Source organism: Microcaecilia unicolor, chromosome 8 (genome assembly GCF_901765095.1).
Source record: "Microcaecilia unicolor chromosome 8, aMicUni1.1, whole genome shotgun sequence".
In the NCBI taxonomy this organism is placed as follows: Eukaryota; Metazoa; Chordata; class Amphibia; order Gymnophiona; family Siphonopidae; genus Microcaecilia; species Microcaecilia unicolor.
This window is the reverse complement of record NC_044038.1, coordinates 33,597,573-33,610,691: the sequence shown is the minus strand read 5'-3', so window position 1 is coordinate 33,610,691 and position 13,119 is coordinate 33,597,573. Positions and strand designations below refer to the sequence as shown.

General features: G+C 44.2%; 1 protein-coding gene across 2 annotated transcripts in view; it reads left to right on the top strand.

The window, feature by feature from the left end:
* NTAN1 (N-terminal asparagine amidase) overlaps window positions 1–13,119 on the top strand; it is a 44,198-nt gene that overhangs the window by 16,277 nt on the left and 14,802 nt on the right. For both annotated transcript variants that reach the window (XM_030211085.1, XM_030211086.1), the window contains one exon: window positions 31–84. In XM_030211085.1, the coding sequence (XP_030066945.1) occupies window positions 31–84 (54 nt within the window). The remainder of the gene's footprint in view (window positions 1–30; window positions 85–13,119) is intronic.

Genomic DNA, 13,119 nt, shown 5'->3' with positions numbered 1-13,119 from the left:
CACTTTCTTTCCCCCCCCCCCCCCCAACAGAATTAAATGACATGGTAAAAAATGGCATTCACATTCCAATAATTTATGGAATTGGTAAGTATTATTTCTTTAAATGATGTTTACAGTTCAGACATCAGCACTTTTCCATCCTCTAGGAGAAAATGCAATCAAATTTGTTAAAATAATGCTCCTCACTCACTAGTCCCTCCTTTGCTTCAGAAGTTTGTTAAAAAAAAAATCAATGTGGTGTTCTTGTAAGTGTATCATTGCGGAAGGAAACTAAGGAGCTCTTTTTACGTAAGTGTATCATTGCGGAAGGAAACTAAGGAGCTCTTTTTACTTAAGTGTGTTAACTTTTGTTCTTAACGTGTTTTAACACAGTATAGGCTCCAACTCTTGCAGAACACTGCGGCTATGTTGATATATAGAAGTAAGAAGTTTGATTGAGCCTCTCCTTTGTGGAGAGATCTACATTGGTTGCCAGTCGGGGCCTGGGTGGAATTTAAGGGGGTCTTTTACTAAAGCTTAGCTTAAGTTATCTGCAGCAGGGCCCATTTTATACCTATGGGCCCTGCTGCAGATAACTCGAGCTAAGCTTTAGTAAAAGACCCCTTAAGATAGCTTGTTGGGTGCACAAAATTATCCCTTGATGTTGCCCACAATCTCTTGTTGAGCTACTGTCTTTTCCTTCATCAAGGTTGACATGTTGCTCTAGCACCATATTTAAGTTGGGTTTTCCATTGGTCAAAAATATTCAGTTAAAGCGTTTTCATGATAGCTCTTTTGTCATTTATTTAGTAAGATTTGGAATTTGCTGCCTTCTCAAATACGACTTTTACCCCAATTATCTTCAATTTCGTAAAGTTTTGAAAACATTTCTTTGTAGTAAATATTATGATTCTAAATTGCAAGATAATTTGTTGAATTTGTATTTTGGCTACTTTAGTTTAAGCTAATGCTTTTAGGAACTTAGTCATTAATGCTGGAATAGTATAGTATTTTGGTGCTTGGCAAGCCCAAGACCAAAGAAGGGGATTCCCGGTATTTTTTATTGTAGGTCGTGCGTTAATGTTCCATGCCACACTCCCTAACAAAAATAATTCTGCAATGTGTGGTTTAACATGTGGTAACTCAAGCATAAAATTGCTTATCTGCTGTTAGTAAGATGTAACCCGTCGTTTAGATCATCCATAGTACCTGAAGATTGGAGGGTGGTCAACGTGACGCAGATTTTTTAAAAAAGGGTTCTAGGGGTGATCCAGGCAATTATAGATCGGTAAGCCTGCCGTCAGTGCTGGGCAAAGTAGTGGAAACTATTATAAAGAATAAAATTACGCAACACATAGACAAACGTGGTTTAATGGGACAGAGTCAGCATGGGTTCAGCCAAGGGAAATCTTGCTTCACCAATTTGCTTCATTTCTTTGAAGTAAATAAACATGTGGATAAAGGTGAGCCGGTTGATGTAGTGCATCTAGATTTTCAGAAAGCTTTTGATAACTTTCCTCATGAAAGACTCCTGAGAAAATTAAAGAGTCATGTGATAGGAGGCAAGGTTCTAGTGTGGATTAGGAATTGGTTATTGCGCAGAAACAGAGGGTAGGATTAAATGGTCATTTCTGTCAATGGAGGAGCGTGAACAGTGGTGTGCCGCAGGGATCTGTACTGGGACCTATGCTATTTAACTTATTTATAAATGATAAATTGGAACGAGTGAGGTGATTAAATTTGCAGATGATACAAAACTATTCAAGGTTGTTAAAACATATGCGCTCTGCAGGAAGATCTTAGGAAACTGGAAGACTGAGCATCCAAATGGCATATGAAATTTAATGTGGACAAATGCAAGGTGATGCACATTGGAAAGAACAATCTGACTCTTTTTATTTTATATATTTATTTATTAAGGTTTTTTGAACAATTACATATTGACAACATCCTCATAACAATCATATGTCACATACAGAATGTGTAAACTTCAAAAACTGAAAGCGGTATATCCCCCTTTCCTCCCCTCCCCCCTGTCCCTTGCCACAATCCCCCCTCCCCCCTTGTTACCAGTGGAATATCATAATATGAGGGTTGTGTCATTGCAGTCATAATCTTGGTATAATCAATTTAGGTGCATCCAAATCTATCCCATTTTGTGATCGCCAGCCTCGATATTGTTCCCATTGCAAGTTAAATTTTGTTATTTGTCCCAATCGTATAGCTGTCATTTTGGACATTTGGTAGAGGTAGTCCATCTTGTGTGTCACCTTTATCGCTGGTGGAGCCAGCTGGCTTTTCCACGCCGATGCCAGTGTGATTTTCCCAGCTACCAGCCAAACTGTTGTGAGTCTGTGAACCGACAGCCGAACTCCTGGGGGTCTTATATGCAGCAGACAAATCTCCGGCTTAGTTGGGTATCTTACCCCAGTCACTATAGCAAATATGTCCAAGAGTTCTGTCCAGTATGTTTGGATCTTAGGACAGGACCACCAGATATGTAGCATATCCCCCACCATTGAACAGTTTCTCCAGCACTGTGCAGATCCCTGGCCATACATTTTTACCAGCCTCTGTGGTGTATAGTACCACTGATACAGTATTTTATAGCCATTTTCAATCATTGAACTAGATATGGAAACCCGCAGCAAGTGTCCCAATGCCTTTTCCCATTGTGTGTAATCTATGGTAACCTGCAAATTTCGTTCCCATCGTTGTAGATAATATAGTATGGGTCCCTTGTCGTTAAGCAATGTAGCATACAGTGGTGGAAATAAGTATTTGATCCCTTGCTGATTTTGTAAGTTTGCCCACTGACAAAGATATGAGCAGCCCATAATTGAAGGGTAGGTTATTGGTAACAGTGAGAGATAGCACATCACAAATTAAATCCGGAAAATCACATTGTGGAAAGTATATGAATTTATTTGCATTCTGCAGAGGGAAATAAGTATTTAATCCCTCTGGCAAACAAGACCTAATACTTGGTGGCAAAACCCTTGTTGGCAAGCACAGCGGTCAGACGTCTTCTGTAGTTGATGATGAGGTTTGCACACATGTCAGGAGGAATTTTGGTCCACTCCTCTTTGCAGATCATCTCTAAATCATTAAGAGTTCTGGGCTGTCGCTTGGCAACTCGCAGCTTCAGCTCCCTCCATAAGTTTTCAATGGGATTAAGGTCTGGTGACTGGCTAGGCCACTCCATGACCCTAATGTGCTTCTTCCTGAGCCACTCCTTTGTTGCCTTGGCTGTATGTTTTGGGTCATTGTCGTGCTGGAAGACCCAGCCACGACCCATTTTTAAGGCCCTGGCGGAGGGAAGGAGGTTGTCACTCAGAATTGTACGGTACATGGCCCCATCCATTCTCCCATTGATGCGGTGAAGTAGTCCTGTGCCCTTAGCAGAGAAACACCCCCAAAACATAACATTTCCACCTCCATGCTTGACAGTGGGGACGGTGTTCTTTGGGTCATAGGCAGCATTTCTCTTCCTCCAAACACGGCGAGTTGAGTTCATGCCAAAGAGCTCAATTTTTGTCTCATCTGACCACAGCACCTTCTCCCAATCACTCTCGGCATCATCCAGGTGTTCACTGGCAAACTTCAGACGGGCCGTCACATGTGCCTTCCGGAGCAGGGGGACCTTGCGGGCACTGCAGGATTGCAATCCGTTATGTCGTAATGTGTTACCAATGGTTTTCGTGGTGACAGTGGTCCCAGCTGCCTTGAGATCATTGACAAGTTCCCCCCTTGTAGTTGTAGGCTGATTTCTAACCTTCCTCATGATCAAGGATACCCCACGAGGTGAGATTTTGCGTGGAGCCCCAGATCTTTGTCGATTGACAGTCATTTTGTACTTCTTCCATTTTCTTACTATGGCACCAACAGTTGTCTCCTTCTCGCCCAGCGTCTTACTGATGGTTTTGTAGCCCATTCCAGCCTTGTGCAGGTGTATGATCTTGTCCCTGACATCCTTAGACAGCTCCTTGCTCTTGGCCATTTTGTAGAGGTTAGAGTCTGATTGATTCACTGAGTCTGTGGACAGGTGTCTTTCATACAGGTGACCATTGCCGACAGCTGTCTGTCATGCAGGTAACGAGTTGATTTGGAGCATCTACCTGGTCTGTAGGGGCCAGATCTCTTACTGGTTGGTGGGGGATCAAATACTTATTTCCCTCTGCAGAATGCAAATAAATTCATATACTTTCCACAATGTGATTTTCCGGATTTAATCTGTGATGTGCTATCTCTCACTGTTACCAATAACCTACCCTTCAATTATGGGCTGCTCATGTCTTTGTCAGTGGGCAAACTTACAAAATCAGCAAGGGATCAAATACTTATTTCCACCACTGTATATGCGAGAGATACACCCCCTATGGCTTCCCACTCTCAGTGCTCTTTCTAGGGTCGTCTCTTCTATAAGTAATTCTGCTTTGGCTCTCTTGTTTATATAGTCTCTAATGCGAGTGTAGTGGAACAAATGTGATAGTGGTAACCCATAATCTTCCTGTAGTTCTTCGAATGAGAATATCTGACCCTCATCCCATAGCTGGCCTAATGTGTTCAAACCTCTCTTCTCCCATTGTTTATATATTAAGTTATCCATCCCCAGCGGACACCCTGGGGCTGTTTTTATTGCCATTTGGTGGAAACAACGGCGATTAGGAAGATACTTCCCCCTTATGGCCAACCATGTCTGTAAAGGGTATTGCACCGCTAAGGGGGCTCTCTTGATATATGTCCGTAGTTGGCCCTTTGGTATCCATAGTAGAGAGCCCAGATTGTTTAGTCCCATCCAGTGTTGCTCTATTTGGAACCATGCTTTTACACTACCAGCGCTCCATCCCGCCAGCACACGCAACTGCGCCGCCTGATGGTATAAAGTAAAATTTGGTACCCCCATACCTCCCATCTTTTTGGACTGATACATTATAGTTGCCTTCACTCTGGGTGGTTTATGTTGCCATATGTATGCGAAGACCTTCCGTTTGAGTTGCCTAAAGAACCCCTTCGGCATTGGTAGGGGCAGCGCAAGAAACAAATATAACAATTTGGGTAGGATCATCATTTTTATCGCTGCCACTCGTCCCAGCCAAGATAATTCTAAGCCCTCCCATCTATCCAAATCTTCAAACAGTTCCCTGAGCATCACGGGAAAGTTAGCTTGGTATAAATCTGTCAATTTGGGTGTTAAGTGCACGCCCAAATATTTGAGGGATCTCGTGACCCATTTGACCGGGAATTGTCGTATTGAAGTTTCCTCTCCCACTGTTAACCCCAGCCCTAAGGCTTCTGATTTGTCCATATTCACTCGGAACCCAGAGAATTTACCATATCGATTTAGTTCCTGTATTATCTGAGACATGGAGTTGCTCGGGTCGACTAAGGTTAATAGGATATCATCGGCGAATAGCATGATTTTATGTGTTACACCCCCTATAGTGATACCATGTATATGTGGGTCCTGCCGAATATGCTGAGCTAGTGGCTCCATTGTCAGAGCGAACAACAGCGGTGATAGAGCACAACCCTGACGTGTCCCACGTTCTAATGTTATCGGGTCTGAACTGTTCCCATTGATCCTCAGGGCAGCCATTGGTCTGTTGTAAATTAATTGAAGCCATGTTATAAAACGACCTGTGAATCCCATATGTTCTAGAACCTTGAACATGAAACCCCAGCTGACCCGATCGAACGCCTTTTCTGCATCCAAGGAGAGAAGCAACATGGATTGTCGGGTATTGCCTGCCTCGTGGATCAAGTGGAGTGCCCTCCTAATGTTATCAGTTGCTTGTCTGCCTGTGATACATCCCGTCTGGTCCTCCTGTACTAATTTCGGCATTAACTTTTGTAATCTCTTGGCTAGTATTTTGGTAAAGATTTTGTAGTCAGAGCCAAGGAGGGATATTGGGCGATAGGAGCTGCAATATTGTGGATCTTTCCCTGGTTTGCGAAGGACCACTAGATCTGCCAATCTCCAAGAGTGGGGCAGTTCCCCCTGGAATTCTAACTCATTGAATGCCCGAACTAGTAGAGGGATTAGCAATTTGTTATAGCGTTTGTAAAATTTATTTGTGAACCCGTCTGGTCCCGGTGCTTTCCCATTAGGTAGATCTTTAATTGCCCATGCCACTTCGTCATATGTAATGGGGGCTGAGAGCATCTCCTCCTCTAGTGGTGCTAATTTTGTGAGCTTGGCTTGAGCCAGGTACCTCCCGGAGTCCTGTGGATCCGGGTCTCCCTCGGCCTGATAAAGCCTTGTGTAGAAATTTGTGAAGGCTGCCCGAATATCCTCCCGTGTGGTGCACAGTTTCCCCTCTTTGCCGTGTATAGCTGTGATATGTGTGTCGGCCGACCATTTTTTTCAGCTTGAATGCCAATAGCCGGGAGGTCTTGTTCCCATATTCATAATACGCCTGTCTCACCCGTTGAAGTTGTTCTGCTATCTCTGCCATTTGGATTTCTCTAAGTTCCATCCTTAATGTATGTATGCGATGTTGTACCGTTTCCTTGTCTTGCTGACGAGTTTCCTGTGCACTGAGGCTTGTCAGCTCTGTGTGTATTTGTTGTGTCCTTGCTCGTGTCTGGCGTGCAAGATGTACCTGTAGCGCTATTACTGTCCCTCTTATCACTGCCTTGCAGCCCTCCCATAATATTCCTGATGTCACCTCTCCATTATCATTAAGGATGATGTAATCTTTAATGGCCTCTTCTAGATTGGTAGCGATAGCCAAATTTGCTAGTAATTTGTCATTGAAGCGCCATTGTGGCACCCCAGGGTTCGATATCCTCAGTTTCACCTCTAGCACCACTGGTGCATGATCCGACCATGTTCTCGGATGTATCTGAATATCTATGATATCTGTCATTAGGGTTGGTGGGCCCATCCAGAAATCTATGCGAGAGTATGAGTTATGTGCTGCCGAGTAGAATGTGAATCCTCTGATTTGGGGATTTTTATGCCGCCAGATGTCTACTAAATGCCATTGCCTCATAAATTTGTGCAACTGGGATCGAGCGGATTGTGAGTAGCGAGCCCCCTGCGTGGTGTTATCTAGTGTTGGGTGCAGCGTCAAGTTGAAATCCCCACCTATTAATAAGGTGCCTACTATGTGTTGGGGGAGGAGCGCTGACAGTTCCAAATAGAATGCACCCTGCTGGTCATTAGGCGCATATATGTTTAGGAGTGTAAGTGTTTCCCCCTCTATTTGTACTATCATTAAGAGATGTCTACCCTTTTTGTCCCTGATCACTTTCTGGACCCGCCATGCGTATTTTTGGGATAGCATGATCAGGACACCATTCTTTTTCTTTTCTAGCTGGTTAGATGCACAGAACACCTGTTGCAGTCTTGTACTTTGGCAATACCGCTCAGCTGACTGGAGCAAATGGGTCTCTTGAATAAATGTTATATCTGCTTTTAGGCGCTGCACTTCTTTGAACATGAGTTGGCGTTTGCCTGGTGAGTTAAGGCCCTTTACATTTAGGGTCATGCATTTAACAGCACTCATCTAATCTGTGAGAATGCCCCCCTTAGCTTCAATCTCTGTTTGGTCCTCCAGTTTATCCTCTGTGTTTTTCCCCCCTTTATGTGGTGTTTAAACATATCCAGTCTTTTCCCACTAGCAGCCCCTTTACCCTCCCTCCCCATTTGAAGACATCCTCGTGCCGTGTGCATAAGGGTGTCAAGAAGGATAGTGACCCACCCCCCTGATTATCCCCTTTAAGTTACTGGTCCCCACATCATTAACCGGTACATTGCTTGTTACATATCATATTTGTATCCCCTTTCAACATTGGGTAACGCATTCTTAACAACATCAACTCTACAAAATTCAATTATATAGTCACCAAATTGCAATCTACATCTGGATTCCGATGCCAAGGATACAGGCTCTGATTATTTCTTTACCCTGGCGCCTGTTTTTGTTAATTGCGTGTCCGATTGCTGGCGTTGTAGTCTGCCTTTTCCTGCGATGACTCTTTGCCAACGTGGTTTTTCGCCAATCGTGGGCGATTGTTTCTTTAATGCAGTAGTTTCTCCCTGTGGTCCTTCTTCTGGGAATATTTCAGCCGCGTCAGCTATGCTTCGCACTTGATACTGCTTCCCTTCTTTATAGAATCGTAGCACAAATGGGTGGCCCCATCGATACTTGATGCCCTTGTCTGCCAGAAATTTAGTGAAGGGCTTGAGCTCTGCTCTTCTTTTCAGTGTGACTGCAGCTAAATCCTGGTAGCATTCAATATGGTAAGAATCCCACTGGAATCCGGGTGTTGATCGTGAGGCCCTCATTATTTGTTCCTTTAATTTAAAGTCACTGAAACAGGCAATAATATCTTTTGGACGGTTAGTTATGGTATTTCCTAAGGCTCTATGTGCCCGTACAAGTTGGATTGTTGTTGGTTCTTTAGATATCTGCACTTCCTTTAGTAGAGCGCTTGCAATGCTCTGCACTGTTGCTTCACAATCCGTGTACAGTGGCGTGTCTGGAAGGCCACGGAACCTCACATTGCACCGTCTACTCCGATTCTCGAGATCTTCTACCTTGTCCCAAATTTGCAGTGTTTCCTGTTTGGTCTCCCTTATCTGGGTATCCATAGCCTGTATTATTTCCGTTTGTTCGTCGATGCGATCTTCTGTTTCTGCGACTCTGATGCCCAGCGCGCCTATTTCTCCTCGGAGCTCCGCCCCCATTGCCACGAGGTCCGCTCGCACTGCGGCGATAATTTCAGTTTTTATTTCTTGCAACCACCCGTGGATCTCGTGCATGCGAGTTTCCTCCGGGTTGTGTCCTTCTCCCGTTATAAAAAGTGGCGGGGAGAGCAGCGGGGGACTGCCTTCACGCGGGCTGGCCGGGCCTTGCTCAGGGGACGGCGTGCTCATATTCGCGGCTGGGCCTGTGTATGCAAAAGCTTGTAAGTCGATCGAATTAGTTTTTGAGTTCGACATAGATCGCTTACCCTTGGCTTCCGATGTTGCTTTCATGTAGTTAATGAATATTTTTATGCACTCGCGTCTCCGTGGGTGTTTTTATAGCGAGGGGCTGATCGGAGCTCGTGGCTCAGGCAGCCATTTCAAGGGATGACGTCACTTCCTCCCGAACAATCTGACTCTTAGTTACCTGATGGTAGGGTTCACCTTGGGGTCAGCGCTCAAGAAAAAGATCTAGGTGGTGGTGTAGATAATACGCTGAAATCTTCTGCTCAGTGTGTGGCGGTGGCCAAAAAAGCAAACAGGATGCTAGGAATTATTAGGAAAGGGATGCTGAATAAGACCAAAAATACTATAATGCCTCTGTATCGCTCCATGGTGCGACCACACCTTGAGTATTGCGTTCAGTTCTGGTCACCGTATCTCAAAAAAGATATAACTGAATTAGAAAAGGTTCAATGAAGAGCAACCAAAATGATAAAGGGGACGGAACTCCTCTCATATGAGGAAAGGGTAAAGGTGCTAGGGCTCTTCAGCTTGGGAAAGAGACGGATGTTGGGAAATATGATTGAGGTCTACAGAATCCTGAGTGGTGTAGAATGAGTAGAAGTAAATCAATTTTTTTTTTACTCGTTCCAAAAGTACAAAGATTAGGGGACACTCAAGGAAGTTACATGTAAATACTTTTAAAACAAATAGGAGGAAATATTTTTTCACTTGACGAATGGTTAAGTTCTGGAACTCTTTGCTGGAGGATGTGGTAACTGCAGTTAGTGTATCTGGATTTAAACAAGGTTTGGACAAATTCTTGAAGGAAAAGTCCATAGTCTGCTATTCAGACAGACATGGGAAACAACTTCTTGCCTTGGGTTTTGTAGTATGGAATGTTGCCATGATTTGGGTTTCTACAAGGTTCTTGTGACCTGACTTGGCCACTGTTTGGAAAACAGGATACTGGGGTAGATGGACCGTTGGTCTGACCAAGTATGGCTACTCTTATGTTCTTATGAAAATCACGGCCATGACAAAATGACGGCGACTGCAGATCAACTGGTACTAATCACGTTGGAGGAAGTAGTGAACACCTTACACATTGTGTTGCCGCTCTTTTGGAGGATAAGTTGGCACACTTAAACTCTACCGTGAAGAAACTAAAAGATACAATGGTGACACATGAGAATCGACAAAGGATACAAGCGCAAGAATTTACTGTTGGACAACTGGCCAATCAAATTGCGCAGTTGAAAAAGGATAATGCACAGTTGTCGGAAAGAGTTGATGACAAGACAACCACAGTCGGCAGAATAATATTCGGCTTATTGGGTTATCAGAGAATATATTGGATGCAGATCTTTTGGATATTTGCACGAAAGAACTACCAGGTGCTTTGGGCCTGACAGAGAAGCTGGCATGATTGCGTATTGAGCGGATTCATCATGTCAGCCCCCAGCCTTTATCCTCGATTTGACTGTAGGGTATGTTGGAACTTGGAAGATAGATGAATGTATGGTCTGTGCGCATGTAGGTGTGTGGGAGGGGGGTGTCTTGTACAAGCTGTATGGGTGGGCTTTGCAGTTTTTCTGACAGTTGTGTTACAGTGCATGAGTTTTGCTCGTTTGGCTGAATGCTGCCGGGGTATGGATGGGACTCGGGTAGTTTATTCTCCGCTATTTCAGGATTTGCTACTTAGGTATTATGTGCCACTGTTAATTTATCAGTAGATAATGGTGTTTCAAGTTGCATCTTTAAATGTGGATGGGCCTTCATTCTCCCATTAAACGTGACCATTCACTTGCTTACCTCAAAGAAACAAAAGCTAGACGTAGCCCTAATACAGGAAACTCACCTGAACACCTGAAGCTCAAGAGGGGCTGGGTTGGGGAGGTGGTGGCGGCGGCAGCAGCAGCAGCAGCAGCTTATAATGGCTGACAGAGGGGTTTGGACTGGATTACTCACAAGGTGGAGACTGACCCACATGGGCGATACGTGTATACGGTAGTGCTTGGTGCATTACGTGGTAGATACCTATTGTTTAGCAGCATATGTGCATCTAATATTTATGAGCACTGCTTTTTCACAGATCTGATCACTCAGGTTAGTCAGTTTGGGGGTTATACTCCTATTTTAGGAGGTGGTTTTAAGATCGCATCTAACCTGGGGATGGATTGTAATCCATCTAAGCCCCATTCCCAAAGGCCATGAGGGGAAAAGTGTGAATTTTCTAATGCAACAATTGGGACTAGTGACTACCCGGTGGGTTTTTGCATCTGCTGGAATTAGATTACACATACTACTGTCATGTTCATGTGGTCCGTACCCGACTGGGCTATGTATTATTAGTTCAATCTTTGTTCACACCGTTAGGGGATGCACTGAGAACCACGGGTAGTATCTGGTCCTGCGCTGGTGATCATAGAACTGCGAGTGGACGAGATTCCCAGGGACTTTGGAGACTGAATCCTGTCTTGTGCCAAATCCCACAGTTTCAAGATTTGTTAAGGAAGATATGGCAGGATTATTTGGAACATAATGATGATAGCCACATGGAGGCCATTTCATTGTGGGAAGCATCTAAGGTAGTCTTGAGAGGTCAAATAAATAGTTATGTTAGTGGCCAAAGGATAAAGCGGGATGAGGAGCTTTTAAATCTGGTAGAGAAACTCAGATACCCACAACATAGACATGTGAGGGAGATGTCAGACGTTCAGCGACATGAGTTTTTTTTTGTATCAAGGCCCAACTTAATGATGTCCAATTTTGCTCTGGAGTCTAAAAAGTCATCTTGTGTAAGTACAAGTTACATAAACGGTCGTTTATTGGTTAATTTGTTACGGCCCCAGAAGGGGAACTAAATGTATTAATAAACTTAAAACATCAGGGGGGTTATGGCTCAAGATGGGGATATCATTCAGGCCTTTACCTCCTACTATAAACAGCTTTACGCTAGACAGGAGGGGAATTTGGATCAGAGAGAATTTTTTTCGGGACTTCTGCTTCCCTACACTCACACAAGACCAGGTTCAAGGGTTGGATGCACCCATCAGTGTCCATGAGATTCAAATGGCCATAAAGTTAAAAACAGCTAAGGCTCCAGGCCCTGATGGCTTTAGCGGTGAATTTTATAAGGTCATGGCCAGAGGTGCATAATGTACATAAGTACATAAGTACATACAGTGGGGGAAATAAGTATTTGATCCCTTGCTGATTTTGTAAGTTTGCCCACTGACAAAGACATGAGCAGCCCATAATTGAAGGGTAGGTTATTGGTAACAGTGAGAGATAGCACATCACAAATTAAATCCGGAAAATCACATTGTGGAAAGTATATGAATTTATTTGCATTCTGCAGAGGGAAATAAGTATTTGATCCCCCACCAACCAGTAAGAGATCTGGCCCCTACAGACCAGGTAGATGCTCCAAATCAACTCGTTACCTGCATGACAGACAGCTGTCGGCAATGGTCACCTGTATGAAAGACACCTGTCCACAGACTCAGTGAATCAGTCAGACTCTAACCTCTACAAAATGGCCAAGAGCAAGGAGCTGTCTAAGGATGTCAGGGACAAGATCATACACCTGCACAAGGCTGGAATGGGCTACAAAACCATCAGTAAGACGCTGGGCGAGAAGGAGACAACTGTTGGTGCCATAGTAAGAAAATGGAAGAAGTACAAAATGACTGTCAATCGACAAAGATCTGGGGCTCCACGCAAAATCTCACCTCGTGGGGTATCCTTGATCATGAGGAAGGTTAGAAATCAGCCTACAACTACAAGGGGGGAACTTGTCAATGATCTCAAGGCAGCTGGGACCACTGTCACCACGAAAACCATTGGTAACACATTACGACATAACGGATTGCAATCCTGCAGTGCCCGCAAGGTCCCCCTGCTCCGGAAGGCACATGTGATGGCCCGTCTGAAGTTTGCCAGTGAACACCTGGATGATGCCGAGAGTGATTGGGAGAAGGTGCTGTGGTCAGATGAGACAAAAATTGAGCTCTTTGGCATGAACTCAACTCGCCGTGTTTGGAGGAAGAGAAATGCTGCCTATGACCCAAAGAACACCGTCCCCACTGTCAAGCATGGAGGTGGAAATGTTATGTTTTGGGGGTGTTTCTCTGCTAAGGGCACAGGACTACTTCACCGCATCAATGGGAGAATGGATGGGGCCATGTACCGTACAATTCTGAGTGACAACCTCC